This window comes from Equus przewalskii, chromosome 9 (assembly GCF_037783145.1).
Source record: "Equus przewalskii isolate Varuska chromosome 9, EquPr2, whole genome shotgun sequence".
NCBI lineage: Eukaryota > Metazoa > Chordata > Mammalia > Perissodactyla > Equidae > Equus > Equus przewalskii.
This window is the reverse complement of record NC_091839.1, coordinates 35,707,657-35,724,434: the sequence shown is the minus strand read 5'-3', so window position 1 is coordinate 35,724,434 and position 16,778 is coordinate 35,707,657. Positions and strand designations below refer to the sequence as shown.

At 32.9% G+C, this 16,778-nt stretch overlaps 1 protein-coding gene across 12 annotated transcripts in view; it reads left to right on the top strand.

The window, feature by feature from the left end:
- IBTK (inhibitor of Bruton tyrosine kinase) overlaps positions 1–16,778 on the top strand; it is a 98,623-nt gene that overhangs the window by 71,715 nt on the left and 10,130 nt on the right. For all 12 annotated transcript variants that reach the window (XM_070559034.1, XM_070559030.1, XM_070559028.1 and 9 more), the window contains one exon: positions 14,118–14,267. In XM_070559034.1, coding sequence (XP_070415135.1) covers positions 14,118–14,267 — 150 coding nt within the window. The remainder of the gene's footprint in view (positions 1–14,117; positions 14,268–16,778) is intronic.

Here is a 16,778-nt window from a genome sequence, read left to right as displayed (position 1 = left end):
GATAGCAATTTTGAGATGTGTAAAATAGCTTGTATTTTCTGCTCCCCTCCCATCTTCCCTTTTCTTTATGACTGATGTCATAAGAATTGGAAACCAGTTGTAGAGGAAAAGTTCGTGGATGGTGTGAAGGGCAAGGAAGGGATCAGTAGGATCCCGTTTCTCTTACAAGCACTGAGGAGGGTTTTGGAGGCTTCCTTTGCCTTGGGGGAATCCCTTCATGGCTTCTAATGCCTCACTTTTCTGTTTGTACGAGGGAATATTTTTCCAAATTAACAGGTAAATTGTTTTAAGAGAGTGGCAACTCATTTTATTTTGAGTGCTATCATTGGGACTAAATCAATGTCTGTCAGAGCCATTAGTACATCTAAAGCATGATCACAGATAAAGTAAAACAGAGATGGGAAAACCCAAGAGAAAAAGAAAATAGTGTGAAACTTGAGAGAATGGGTTTAGTAGAATGTTTTAATTCATCAGTATTTGTTGTGTACCTTCTACGTGCAAGGTTCTCTTCCAGTCCTGGTGGTAAGGCAATATACAAGACTGATTTGAACATGGCCTCTGTAGGGTTTATGGAGTTGCTATTACAACAATGAGTTGTGTTTTCCCTAAATAAAAGTATGGCAAAGACTAAAAAAGCTCTTGGAATAGCTCTAAGGTACTAAATATATTGCAGTTTGCGAGAATTAACTAAGCTCATCAGGAAGCTTTGGGCTTAGTAATGTAGTTTTAGCTAGCCGTAGCATAGTCAGTTTCCTTATTTAAAAATGAAAAGTAAATGAACAAAAGAAGAAACAAAACAACGATTATCCAAATTAGGGAATCCAATTAATGGACAAATAGTGAATTTCTTGGTTCAGAATCTCTTTCAAACATAGTTCTTTCCAGCTCCAATAGAAAATGCTTTTTAATCAAATTAAAACCCAAACATAGTTTAAGAAATTTAATAGCATGGTGATAACTCCAAGGCTTTTAATAAAAGACAGCAGTCCCTGTCCCAAATCTGTCTCTTTTGTGACTTGTTAATTAAGATCACCACAGTCATATCTTATGATTTATTTCCTTTTTTTTACGCCTTTCTGGGTTTTTTTCCTAGAACAACTAATTCCCTCAATTTTTACCCTGCTACCTATGTGCTCATTACTAATTTTTCCCCCGAAACTCAACTAAAACATAGTTCTTTCCAATATCGTAAAGCATGCTAAGTAGTCTGTTTTGTTTTCTTGGAGGCATCTTCCTTAGAGCCCTGCCTTCTCTGCTCTGAACTGAGTCTTTTCCAGGCCTGCCGAATAGGTCATCTTGAGACTTCCCTTAGCTATCATCCTGGGAATTCCCTTTAGTTCCCTCCAGTGTTCGATCCCCAGTTTCCTAGGTCCTATGTTTTTCTATTTCTTGGTTTACCCCTTGTTTTGATATAGCACAACTCCAGTGGTTTTCTGAGAAAGGATGTATAAGACATAGATTTTTGGAGCTCTTAGATCTATCAAAATGTTTTTGTTCTCCCCTTCATTCTTAACTGATAGTTAGATTGGAACAGAATCCTAAATTGGAAACCATTTGTAGAATTTGTTTCTTTTTCTTGTTCATTGCTGTTGAGAATTCTAATGCCTTTCCAATTCCTGACTCTTTATGTTACCAGTTTCTCCCTCTCCCCCCCTTTGTTTTCTTGAAACTTAAAGGGCCTTTTATTTTCTTTCTTTTTTCTTTCTTTTTTTTTTTTGCTAGAGGAAGATTAGCCCTGATCTAACGTCTGTCCCAGTCTTCCTCTGCTTTGTATCTAGGATGCCTCTAGAGCATCCACACCCAGGAGCCAAACCCACAAACCTGGGCCGCCAAAGCAGAGTGTGCAGGACTTTAACCACTTAGCCATGGGGCCAGCCCCGAAAGGGTCTTTTCTTTATCCCCGTTGTGCTGTAATTTCACTGTGATGTGCCTTGTATGAGTTCTTGATACATTGTACTTGATGGGCTCTTTTAATTGGGAAAAGCATGTCTTTAAATTTTAGGGGCATCTTATGTACTATTTGATACCTTCTTCCTCACTGTTTTCTCTAGAATTCACGTCAGTTGGATGTTGCTCTTCCTGGACTTCTCTAATTTTCTTACTTTTGCTCCTCTATTGTCCATATAATTCTCTTTCTATTCTACTTTCTGGAACATTTTTCAGACTTTATTTTACAGCCCTTCTATTCAGTGTTTTATTTCATCTACTAAACTGTTTAATTGCCAAGAGCTCTTTCTTGTTTGCTGATATAGTGCCCTTTTTATAGTATCCTATTCAATATTCAAGTGTTAAGATACCTGTACTCTTTAAAGTTTTTCACTCTTTAATATATACCCAGCAAAAATATATGCCCTTGTGTACCAGGCAGCATTTATCAGAATGTTCATATCATCGTTACTTGTAAAAGCCAAAAACTGGAAACTAAATGCTAAGTGGAGACTATTGCTAAATGTCTGTAGCAGTAAATGGATAGATTATAGTTTATTTCTATTTTTATGGTAAAATACTGCACAATGAAAAAATGAATTATGACTAAATACGACTGCGTGGATGAGTTTCATCAATATAATATTGAGCAAAAGAAGCCAATTAGCAAAAAGAAAAAATCAAGTCTCTGATTCCATTTATGAAAGTTAAAAATAGTCAGTGATTTACCTTCATGTTTATTCACTCTTTCCTATGTATGTTTACTTCATTTTAACTATGGTTTGTTTTATTTGATTGTTTTAAATTTTGATTGGAAGCTCTGTGTGCGCGTGTGGTTGGACTATAGGATGACCTGGCAGTATCCTTAGAAGACCCCCCGTATGTCTGTGTCTCCTTGGTCTGTCAGTATCTCTAAAGAGGAAACTTTTAATTTTTCTATTTGCTTGCCAGCATTCTGGAAGCTGATTAGGCTAAGGAGATTAGGACTGGGACTGAGATTCTCAACATTTGGTATATATTTTCACATACCTCACCGGGAAGAAAAATGCCATAAAATTAGGCCAAAAATATTATCAGGGTATTTTTCTTTGAAAAATAATTTGGCGGCTATGAAATATAGTGATGTTTATTATACATGCATTTTATGAAAGGGTGATTTGAACATTTAAATACAAACAAATGAATAATGGGTTTTATGTATTTTAGGACACCAAGGAAATTTATCTAAGTGACCAATTATAGATAGTTTTATTCTGAATTATCGAAGTGAGATGTATCTGAATTGTCATACAGTTAATCTTTTATGCCCATTTTATGACTTCACAGATTTTATTGATAACTGAAGGATCTTTTAAAGTTCATTTCTGCTAAATTCTTTTGAATTTAGGTACTTACTTTTATTTGCACTCATTAAGCTGTGGGCTGAGGTAACTTAGTAATACGTATGTTATATATGTCAATATTTTATAATTACACATATATATAAAATAAGCATAATATAAAAATATATACATATAATTTGCTGTTTGGTTATGGAAATTTTATCCTAAATTAATGGATCAGAAAACATTTGTTAGAAATTTTAAGAACACATTTGCCTAAAATAGTTGATGCTTGGTATTCCTGAATTTTGATGCATGTTTAGTATAAATGGAAATTATTATTATTATTATTAGGTTGTTGAATAATTTTCTTTCTTGAATCCTTAGAAGGCTACAAGTTTAGTATATCATTTGATTTTTAACCAGATATACATACGGTGTAAATACATATAGTATATACTTGACGAAATTAAAAATGGAATAGATTTGTTTTCCTGAGAGTAGCCTTTGTAAATGTTGCTCTACAGAAAGTTGGTAGAATTTAAACTTTTCTCTGCTTTGAGAAAAATAGAAAATTGATCTGAAATTAGATTTTAATCTGATTTACAGATTGTATTTATAGAATGTATTCGTTACTATTGTTGAAATAAAAAAGAGACCAATCTTGAAAATCCCCTGAGCAGACAAAACCAGTTTAGTTATACAAGCAAAGCTTAATTTAGCTTATTTTCCAAAAACTAACTTGACTTAGGGTCATTTCTTGCTTATGTCTCTGGAAATCATAAGCAAACTTGAACTGTTTCCCCAAGGTTGATAAGAGGTAACCACTGACCAATTCCATGTCATTTAAGAAAAATCTAATGTAACCAAACACTGTGAAGAATAAACACTGCTTTCTCAGTAATTAAGCTGCTTTATGACAGTATACCCCTGAGCCTCATTCCATGTTTTGATTTGAGTGCTCCTGGTTTGGAAACTATCTTTTTGTGTACGCACAAAATTTTACTCATTACTACTTCGGTAATTCATTGGTTTTACTTCTGTTATTTATGAACTTTTGACATTTCATGGCATCAGAAATGGCATCCAAAGAAGACCCCCAATGACTCCAAGGCCGGTGAGCAACCAGGTGCTGGTACCCACAGAGCCCATTGAGCTAACTGCTTTCTCACCAACCCTGGAATTTGAGGATGTCTGTCTTGGATCCTAGCTCTGCTCTCTTTGCTTTTTGAGCTCTCCAACTTTATTGTGTATTGTGTTTGTTGAAGCATCTTGGTAAGTCACCCTCTTCTGTTCAAAAGGGGAGAAAACACGTGATTCCTTGTGTTTTGGAACAGCTGTTGGAAAACAGGGCTCCTAATAGTTGAGACATCTTAGGGAATCGAAAGGCAGAGATGGTTCCATCTGGTCTATGAACCAGGATCTTGTGCCTTTTTGGAAAATGGGTGAACTTTGGGGATTGTAGTGGCCACTTCAAGGAACTTTTTTAACTTAGATAAGTCCATGTTAAGGGGCACTCTTAGAAGAGAGAATCTCAAACTTCTCAGAGACAATGGAATGCATTCTTTGATTGGTATGCAGAAGCTTCTAAAAGACAAAATGACCCCAGAAATAGTTCTAAAAGCATCTTACGACATGCACATAAAAAATCTTTAGAAAAAGCTTTGGCTATCTGAGCAGGTAACCTTAATTTAGTTCATCTGCTAGAAACACAGTTTGGATCCAACTATTCTTTTGAGTTTTCTACTTGAGAAATGGCTAAAATTTTTAAAATAAACTGTAAGTTCTCTATGTCTGTATGTTTATATGGCTATGACTGTATGTTATAGACACATGATATTTTTTTATCTCTGGAAGGCATTGCCAAAATTAATTTGTAAAGAGCTCTACTTAATTGGCTTAAAGAAAATTAAGTGTTTATATAAACAAGTATACTCTCAGAAATATAGGAACTAACCCAGATGTTTTTTCAAGTTCACATGATCTGGGATAATCTTTGATAAGTAAAAGTTAGTTTTAAGTTTATTAGTTTAATAAAAATAGGCATGTCTTCAGAGTTATCAATATTAAATGTAATAAGTTTATTAGTTTAATAAAAATAGGCATGTCTTCAGAGTTATCAATATTAAATGTAATACATACTTGCAACTTTTTCTGTCTGGGTTTACCAATCAAATAAGCTCATGCTATCTCTGTGTTACAAAATTTGTCAACAAGTAAAATAACTTATGATGGTTAGCTGTTTAATGTCTGATTCAAACATAATTGTTTAAAGCAAGGAATTTAAATAAATGTAAACAAGATAGAAGTTTATACTAAATTAAACTAAGTAATGGATATTCACTGAATAGCTAAATCATTTCCGCATAAGATAAACAGTAAATGCTAAACATAAATAAATTTACCTACTTTTGGCTTTTTAACTTTTTAAAGAGAGAAAATATATTTAGGTCTGTTAATAAACATTTGTGCCCGGTGGCATAGTGGTTGGGTTTGCATGCTTCTTGTCAGCAGCCTGGGGTTTGCTGGTTCAGATCTCAGGCACCGATCTAGCATCGCTCATCAAGCCGCACTGTGGTGGCATCCTACATAAAATAGAGGAAGATTCACACAGATGTTAGCTTAGTGACAGTCTTCCTCAAGCAAAAAAGAGGAAGATTGGCAACAGATGTTAGCTCAGGGCCAATGTTCCTTACAAAAAAAACCCAAACAAACATGTTTTGTGCCATGTTGAAGATTTACTATGAGGAAGAATATAGTAGACATTATGAAATGTATTTCTAAATTGCTAATCTGCTAAAGGATGCTGACTTTCGAAGCATCACAATGGTCTGCTTCCTCGTTTTTAGGACTGGAAAGGAAAGATTACAAATAGTTAAAATTTATAATCAATATATAAAAATAAAACTACTAGAAATAATAAGGATGAGAGAGGACAAGTGTATATGAAAAAAAGATAATGAAAATAGGATGTGTTCTTTGAATAAGGAAAGATATTCAGGACATGGGTTTTTGTTTTTTGGGTTTTTTTTGATAAGGGAAAAAAGAAAGTAATTTTGTCCTAAATTAAAATATTTTTCCAGAGTAAGAAAGGAAAAAGATAGGACAAAACCTAAGTGGATATAGAAAGTTGTAGAAGATTTGTGGAAATGGAATCTTGAGAAAGGAATTTTATGTGTGGTTAAGCTGACTAAGATTGGAATGGATTTACTTAAAAAACAAAAAAAAGAGTTCTGATATCAAAAGTGTACTGGTACAAAATCAGAATTTGGTTATCTCTGTTAAAATCACAAAATTTTGTAGATTGTTGATTTGCTCTTAATAAGGAATTATAAACAAGGGTTTTTCTTTACTTTTAATGTAAACTGCTTAGGAAACAGATTCTGTGTCTTATAGAAATATTTCCTGTGCTGTACTTCATCAGGTCTTTGGTTACTTAGAAAAAAAGAAAAACAAAACTCTTCTCTATTAAAAGAGCTAGGGTTTTTCTGTACCACTATATAACTTTCTTTATTGGCAGAAGCAGCTAGTAAAGGAAATGGGGAATTATTCTTTAGTATTTGTAATTAATTTTTTTATGTTCTGTGTATGTATTTTGGGGAAAATTTTATGATAAAGTCAAAGGTAGGTTCCTTTTGAAGAATTATTTTTAACATGAATGCCTTAGTAGCTCATGTTTTTGATACAAATTTATAAAGAAAATTTTTCTCATACGATTTAAGATTTAGGATAAATGACTTTTCAATGTAGACACAGTAGTATAGTGATTAAGCCTGGGTTCTAGAGTGATCCTTTCCTGAGTTTAAATCGTGGATCTGATACTTGGTAGCAATGTGACCTTAGATCAGTTATTTAAGATTTCTCTGTCTTACTTTCTTTGTCTATAAATAGAGCTAAAAACAGTACCTCTTTCACAGGGGTATTGTGACAATTAAACTGAGTTAAATGGAACACATTTAGCATGGCACCTTCAACATTGTATAATCAAATACGTAAATATTAGCCATTATCATTTACTTAAATAAATTGTAACTTAATTTGTAATATGTTCACATGATTAACTGATTTCCTTAACATGTATTAAGTTTTTGGTGAATTTTTTTTAAGAAAAATCTTATGTAAAGTAGTTTGTCTTGATTTAACCTTTATTGTAAATAGGAATTTGGTAAAAATTTTTAGTTGATTTTATTATGAATGGATGCTTAGCTCATTTGCTAAGAAAATAAAGTGTGAATCATCATTATTTTCCTCTCGTCTGTGTTATCTTTGACACTTCATAAGGAGTGTTGTTGTCTTGATTTCCTATTGAAGGAAGTGGTAGAGTAGACGGCAAAGCATTGTGATCATTAAGAATTGGATTTGGATCTCAGTTCTGCGTTTTCTTTGGTGATTCTGTAGTCATTGAGATCCCTGAACTTTGCTTGGACTCTCCTTTTAAACATAGCTAGTGATGAAAATACTTATCTTTCAGGATTGATGTTGTAGGGATAAAACGAGATGATGCATGTAAAAGTGTTTTTTGCAAATATGGTATGGTGGTTAGGTCAGAGTCAGGTACAAATGAGCTATTCACACAAGATACAGTATTTTAGAAGGCCTTGCTTTTTTATGGGATACTCCAAATAGCTTATGAACTTAATCTGGGTGTGGATTTTATGGTTTCTTCAAAGTATGAATTTAACTTTTTGAGAAATTACCAGTTAGCATTTGTGTTCACTTAGTAACATGGCCACTTTATTTCTGAGTAAATAATTAAAATTGGATTAGGAAATTTTTACATTATTATTGTTCATAATTTTGACTGTTAAGGATTCTGAAAGCGATGCTAAGGATACAGTACAGATCTAGTGTACAAAATATTAACTAAAGGCTATCTTTTTGAATTAATTTTTCTAAATCAGTCAGACTTTACCTATTACTTGATTATATTTCTTCATATCAGAACTTCTATGTTCTCACTGTCTTCTTTTTCTCTTAAAATAAGTTAGTTTTGTTAAATGCTGTGAAAATAGTGGATAGTAGCCGACTTAGCTAGTATTTCTATGTATCAGATACTGTTTTAGATACTTTACTGTAAATTAACATTTCATCCTCATGACAGCTGTTATGATGAACAAGATGGTATTAGTATCTCCATGTTATTGATGAGGAAACTGAAGTATAGAGGCTGAGTAACTTGAACCCAAATGGTCTAGCAACAGAATCTGTATGCCTGACCCTGACTACTATCCTGTGAATCCTTTTTTCGTTCTTAATGGTAAAGTAAAATACTGATTGTTAAATCAAAAGATTCTGATACCATCAAAATCTTAGTATGAAATCTTTGGAAGCTAAATTAATCTTTATAGGTGATTTTTAATTTCTTGCTGTTTTTTGATTGATATTATTCTATAATACATTCCACTCTTAACTAATTCTCAAAGTATTACACCTATGTTGAGTATGATTCATTTTATGTGCTTTTAATTATTTAGATCAATTTAATTTTTATTTCCTCTATTCTGTCCAGGTTAGGTTTAAATTTCAATAGGTTTAAATTTTAAATGTTTTTATTGAATTGGAATGTGTAGGTTGTTGAATTTTCACAAATTGAACATGTCTTGTGCAACCAGCACTCAAATCAAGAAGTAACATTACCAGCATCTCAGAAGTCCCCTGATGCTACCCTTCCTTCCCCCGTCCACCGCACCAATCCACTATCCTGACTTCTGTCATCCACTATTCTAACTTCTATTTCCACTGATTAATGTCTCCTTTTTTTTTTTTTTGCTGAGGAAGATTCGCCCTGAGCTAACATCTGTGCCAGTCTTCCTCTATTTTTTAGTAGGAGGGCCACCAGCACAGCATGGCCGCTAACAGAGGGGTGTTGGTCTGTACCCAGGAACTGAATCCAGGACACTGAAGCGGAGCACGCTGAACTTATTAACCCCTTGGCCACTGGGGCTGGCCCTAATTTTTCCTTTTTTAATGTATATATAAATAGAATCATACAATGTTTCTGGCTTCTTTTGCTCAACATTATATTTATGAAATTCATTCATATTTTAAAGAGTACTAATATTCCATTGTAGAAATATACCGCAGTTATCATCCAGTTCATGTTGGCATTTGAATGGCTTCACTGTTTTACTCTTAGGATTAGGACATTCTAGTTCATGTTCTTGGTGAACATATATTTGCATGTCTCTTGGATTTATAGCTAGGAATAGAATTACTGGGTTGTAGGCTATGCATGTATTCATTTTAGTAGCTACCACTAAACATTCTCTCCAGCAGTATATGAGAGTTGCACTTTCTCCACCTCCTTACCAAAACTTGGCATTTTTCATCTTATTTTAGTCATTTGGGAAGGGGTACAGATTTTACTGTGTGTTCTGTTTGTTTGAAATACCTTAATAAAGTTACAATTTACATATAGTAAATGCACTAATTTTAAGTCTAGAGTTGGAGTTTTGACAAATGTATATACCTGCATAATCACTACCCCAATGAAGATAAAGAAAATATTTCCATTATCTAGCACCTTTTCTCAATCAGTCCCCACCCTCCACCCATGCCGCACACCATCATTGATGAAATTTCTAATAGTGTAGCTTAGTTTTTGTCTTTCCTATAACTTCATATGAATGGCATGTAAATACAGTATGCTTTCTTTTGTGTGTGGCTTCCTTCCTTCAACATAAAGTTTTGGAGCTTAATCCATGTTGTTACATGTATCATTAATTTCTTCCTTTTTTATTGTTGAGAAATACTGGGTTCTTTCCAGTTTATTTCTATGAAAAACGTTAAGATTTATGTACAAGTCTTTTAATAAACATATGTCTTTATTTCGCTTGAGTAAATACTTAGGAGTGGAATTGCTCGGTCATATGTTAAGTGAACGTTTGACTTTATAAGAATAGTACCAAACAGTTTTCCAAAATGGTCCTATCATTTTACACTTGGTTTAGATAATGTTTTTAATTTTAGCTATTCTATTAGATGTGGCTTATTTTGCATTTCTCAGGGGCTTATTGGCCATTTTTATATCTTTGGAATGTCTTTTCAGATCTTTTGCCTTTTTATTGGGCTGTTTATTTTCTTAATGTAGAATTGTAAGAGTTATAGTCTGGAAATAAGACCTTTGTTGGATATATGTTTTGTGAATATTCTCTTCCTTTGTAGTTTGGCTTTTCATTTTCTTAACATTGTCTTGAGGAGCAGAAGTTTTTAATTTTGATAAAATCCATTACGTCAATTTTTTGTTTTCGTTTAAAGTTAGAGCTTTTTGTGTCTTCAACTACTCTAAGGTTACAAAAATTTTGCTTTTGTTTTGATCTAGATGTTTTATAAGTTTAGCTTTTATGATTGGGTTTGTGATTCAGGTTTCTTTTTATATTCAGGGTAAGAAAGAGGTCAAGGTTTTAATTTCTTCTTTTTTCTCATACAGATACCTAGTTGTTCCAGCACAGTTTGTTGAAAAGATTGTTCTTTCCCCATTTTATTACTTGGCACTTTTGCTGGAAATCAGTTGACCATGTATGCGTGGGTCTAATTCTAAACTCTTCTCACTTCCATTTGTCCTCCATGTGTATGCTTATGCTGTACCATACTGACTTGATGATGATAGCTTTTATAGTTATTGAAATCAGATAGTATAATTTCTGACTTTATTTTTTTATTCAAAATTGTTTTTTGCATTTTAGGCTTTTTCCATGTTTATATAAATCTTAGATTTGACTTGTAAAAAAAAAAAAAACCTGCTATAATTTGTTTGGTGTTGCTTTGACTCTGTAGATGAATTGAAGAGGATTGACAGCTTATCAATATTGAGAGTCTCCCAATCATGAACATGGCATAAAGATCTTTTAGATCTTTAATTTCTCTCAGCAGTGTTTTGTATTTTTCAGTATATAAATCACACCCGTCCATGCTTTGTTAAATTTATCCCTAAATACTTCATATTTTTGATGCATCTATTGACTTGATCATAAGACTTTTCCATAGGATTTTTGTCCTTTATACTGTGAATGTGATGAATTGTATTGATTGAGTTTTTGAGTGGTAGACCAACCTTTCATTCCTGGAATAAACCCCACCTAGTCATTATTTATTATCTTTTTAATGATTTGCTGGGCATTATCACTATCCCAGAAAGTTTTCTTCAAAAAGTTCTCTTTAATCTTTGTCCCCATCTCACTCCAATGTCAATCACTGTTGTGAATTTTCCTTTTTTGACCATAGATTAGTTTTGCCTGTTTTAGAACTTTATATAATTAGAATGAAACATAATGTACTTTTTTCTGTCTGGCTTCTTTCGCTCAACATGTTTTTCACATTTATCTGGATTGTGAATACCAATAGTTTATTCCTTCCATTAGTATTTTTTATTCCTACTCAGTAGTTTATTCCTAAGTGTTCCTAAGTAGTTTATTCCTACTCAGTAGTATTCTAAGGTAAGAATATGTACCACAATTTGTGTTTACTTCTGTTGATAGACAGTTGGACTCTTTCCACCTAGACTCTTTTCCTTTTGGCTATTATAACTACATCTGTTATGAACATTCTTATTTAGGGCTTTTTATAGACATATATTTTAACTTCTCTTGGGTAAATACTACAGAGTAGAATTGCTGAGTTATACAGAAGATGTATATTTACTTTTTAAGAAACTGCCAGACCTTTACCCACAGCATTTGTACCATTTTATCCTCTCCCCCCAACAATGTATGAGAGTGTTGGTTGTTTTACATCCTTGCCAACATTTGGTACTGTCAGTTAATTTTACTCATTCTTCTGTGCATGTGGTGGTCTCTGATTATGGTTTTAATTTGTTTCTGGATGAATAATGAGCACGTTTTCATGTGCCTACTGAGTATTAGCATATCTTCCTTTGTGAATGTCTTTTCAGATCCTTTTTGCTTGCTTTTTGAAATTGCTTTGTCTTTTATTATTTATGTTTTTTATTTTTGAGTTCTAGGAATTCTTTTTAGAGTCTGGATCCAACCGAGTCCTTTGTCAGATACATGTTCTGCAAATGTTTTCTCTGTTTTCTTAAGAATGTCTTCTGATGAACAGAAGTTTTAAATTTTGGTTAAGTCTAATATATCATTTCTTTATTTGATGGTTATTGTTGTATATGTCCTGAGACACCTATGCCTAGCACCGGGTTATGAAGATAGTTTTCTGTTTCCTTCTGGGATACTTAACTTTTAAATTAGATCTATGATCCATCTGGAATTAATTTTGGGATGTGGTGTGAGATAAAGGTTATTTTTTTCTTCTATAAACCATTTGTTTATTATAGAAAACACTTTTCTCACTGAAATGCTTTGGAAATTCAGTTGTTGAAAGTAAAATGCCAGTATACATGAGGATCTATTTCTGAGCTCTCTCTTCTCTTCCCTTGGTCTGTTAATCCTTATGTCAGTACCGTACTGTCTTTCACTGTTACTTGTTTTATCTTCTTCCAACTTTTGTTTTCTTTTTTAAGAATACTTTGGCTAACGTAGGCTTTTTGTATTCCCATATAAATTTTAGAATCAATTTGTCAATTTCTATAATAAAAAAACTGGTGGGATTAATTCAGTTTTTAAAATAAATATAGGTCTATAGATTTTTCTGTTTCATTTTTTATCATCTTTAGTAAATTGTTTTTTCAAGATATCAGTTCATTTCATGTAAATTGTCAAATTTATTCACATAGAGCTATTTATAATATTTATTATCCTTTTAAGTCCTCTGGTATCTCGTATTAGGTTATCTATTGTTTTGTAACAAATTATCCCTAAACAGTGGCTTAAAACAACCAATGTTTATTGTCTCACTGTTCCTTTGGGTCAGGAATCTGGGTATAGCTTAGCTGGGTTATTTCTTAGGTGGGTTTCTCTGGTTCAAGGTCTCCCACATTACTGCCATCAAGGTTCCACTAGGACTGTAGTCATTTCAAAGCTTGAGTTGTAGAGGATACTTGTCCAAGCTCACTCATATGGATATAGAATTCTGGACTGACAGTTTTTTCCTCCTTTTTACTACATTAAAGATGTCATTACACTGTCTTTTGGCCTTCCTTGTTTCTATCAATAAGCTAGGAGTTTTCATACTGTGTTATATTTCTGGACTGCTTTCAAAGTTTTTTTTAATCTTTCTTTTTTAGCAGTTTGCCCATTATGTGCCAATGTGGTATTGTTTTGTATTTATCTTCTTTGGGGTTTGCAAAAATTCTTGAATCTTTAAATTTATGTCTTCCACCACATTTGGGGAATGTTTGCCATTGTTTCTTTGAATATTTTTGTCTGTCATATGCCTCTCCTCTCCTTCTGGGACTCCAATTACACTTATGGTAGACCTTTTGATATTATCTAGTAAGTCACACCATGGCTGACTTAAATCTTTTTCAGTCTTTTCCCTCTATTCTTCAGATTCAGAAATTTCTATTGATTTATCTTCAAGTTTACTGACTCTTTTCCAGTCTGCTGTTACATCCATCAAGTGAATTTTGTTTTTTAAATATTGTATTAAAAGTTTTGAATTTCTATTTTTTTCTTTTTCATAGTTTCTTGTCTTCTCCTGAGCTTAACTTATTCTTTAATTTATTCTGAGCATATTTTATTGTTGTTGTTACTTGAGGCATAAAAACAATAGCTGTTTTTAATATCATTGTTGCCAGTTTCAACATTTGGATTATTTCCAGTGTTGATCTCCATTGATTGTTTTTTTAATCACATAGTTTAGACTAATTCACAATTGACAGCAAGAATCCAACATCACATTGAAAACTGTAATTATATAATATCATTCTAAAATTTTTGTATACATTCTCTGTATTTTGCCCTGTGACTTCCAGCAACAAAATGGATGTTTTAACATGGTCTTTGTTGTCTTTTATAGGGCATCTTCACTACATTCAGTTTCATCCAAGTCATTCCGGGATTTCTCAGTAGAAGAAAAAAAATATATTACTGGCCATAGTTCAGGAGATCATGTTAAAAAAGTTTGTTTTAAAGGAACTGAAAATTCCCAGGCTCCAAAAGTTGTAAGGTAATGAAATAAGCATATATATTTCCTGCCTTAGAATGTTCTATGGTGGTTTTACGTTATCAAATAATCTTTAAAAATTTGAAGGTGATTTTTATACAGTCTTTTACATTCGCAATTAGCATGTGTATTTTTTTAAGCTTTATTTTGGTATAATTGGCTTACAACAAACTGTATATATTTAAAGTATACAGTTTGAAGTTTTGGCATATGTATATTCCTGTGTAACTATCATCACTAACCACATTCAAGACAGTGAATATATAGTTTCCTCATGCCCCTTCATAATCCTTTCCTTCCTTCCTCATCCTGCTCCCCATGCAACTACTAACCTGCTTCTGTCAGTTTAGACTAGCTTGTATATTTATATACAATGGAATACCATTTTATATCAATGGAATCATTTACTATGTCTTTTTTGTTTTGCTGAGGAAGATTTGCCCTGAGCTAACATCCACTGCCAATCCTCCTCTTTTTGTATGTCAGCCACCACCACAGCATGGCCTCTGACAGACGAATGGTGTAGTTCTGCACCTGGGAATTGAACCCGGGCCCCTGAAGCAGAGCATGCCCCAACTTAACCACTAGGCATCCGGGGCTGGCAGTGTACTTTCTTTTTTATCTTTTACTCAGCATTTATTTTGGGATTCATCCAAGTTGTTTCTGTATATGAATAGTTCATTCTATTTTATTGCTGAGTAGTATTTCATTGTATGGGTATGAAATAATCTATTTATCTGCATCTGTTGATGGACCTTTGATGTTTCCAGTTTTTTCTCTAGCTATTTTTGATACTGGTTTTTAAAGTGCAATATATTTTAAAGAGATGTTTCATATTTTAAATGCCTATGTGAAACGTGAAAATCTAAACATAATTTAAAAGCAATATTTTAATAAAAATAGCTTCCCCACCATGGTATGTAAATTCTCTTAATCATTGTTCAAAAGGGAGCATTCTTGGACATTAGATAGGTAAATGTTGGAACAAAAAGCCGTGTTTCAAGTTGGTTGATTAAATGGAGATTTTTTTCCTTATTTCTGCTAGTATCACATCTCCCAAAGATACTAATCCCTAGAGTGTTTTAGGCAAAACAAAAATGTAATTAAAAATGTCATTTGTGACTAGATTTATATTTTATTTTACATAACAATAAACCCTTTTTCAGTGGTTATCAAACCTGGTTTTTTTTTTCCCTAAACCTTTTTAAAAATGGAATTGTATATCCAATTTCAGTATATCAAACAGATAATATAAATTTCTCTGATTGAAGCATGGAGAGGAGTTTAGGAGCTATACTAGTTTAACCTCACCTTACCTGCCCCCCCGCCAGGCAGCTCCTGAGGAACTGTCAAAGTCTTCTAACACCATTGGAAATTGCTGGTTTAGATGAACTGTTTAAACATATTTTTATTGTTGATATTGTGACTGGCTTCCTTATTACAGACTGTACATTTGTGACCAAAGTTCTTGAGCCATTTACTTATAATACAAAAAATCAGAGATCAGAAAGGATCTGAAGAAGTCATCTGGTCTCTCTGACTTTTCAAATACTTTTAGCAGTGGAGTGATACCTTAAAATAAAAATCTTAAATGAAACTCAACCTATAAAGCAGATAAACCTTTTTATGTAATGTTTACTTATAATAAAGTGATAATATTAAGCCCGTTCTGATAGGCTCATAAATACAAAGTTGGGTGTAAGACATTTGTAGTCTTAAAATTGACATTTGCTTTGTATCAGACATTAACGCTAGGTACTATAAAACCTATCATTAGGTTTTTCTATTCCAGACAAATCTTTTTGAATTATAAAATTTTTTAAATTGGTTGTTATCCTCTGTAATGACCCTACATCTATTACAGTATTCTTAAAAACTTAATATAGTATAGTCTTTTTGATGTAAGAATACCATTGGTTTTCTAAGTTGTATGATGAGAGATGTCCCATAGAACGTGCTTTTAAATAGAAAGATATGTAAGTTCTTTATTTTCGTACTATGAGAAACACAAATCTGCCTCTGTTTGTATTCATCTTATCATCCTTTCTTGTTCTGCAATAGAAGAGTTATCCTTCGTATCTAAAGCTAGTATTTATACCTGTGCTTATATCTTAACTCCTTTCCAATTCAGAAACCTTAAACTATTAATTATCCCTCTCTTTTCTTGTGGATATTCAGTGTTTTTCTTTAAAGTAGATTCTTCTCATCTGGTTTTGAATATATTCAGGTCTCTCTCATGCAGCCTAGGTGGGGTGATCAGTCCCTTACTCAACACCCACACTTTCTTCTAGCACATGTCCTATCATTACCCATTCCCTACTCCCTTCACTTCCAGATTTCTCAAACGAGCTGTCAGTTCCCACTCGTTTCTTAATCCGTTTTGCCTTCCAGTCCCATTACTAAACTGAAGCAGTTCAGGCTAAGTTCAGCAGTGACCTCCATATTGCTAACACTGTGGACTTTTTATTTTTATTTTATTTTATTTTTATTATTACTTGAAGTTCAATTATAAGT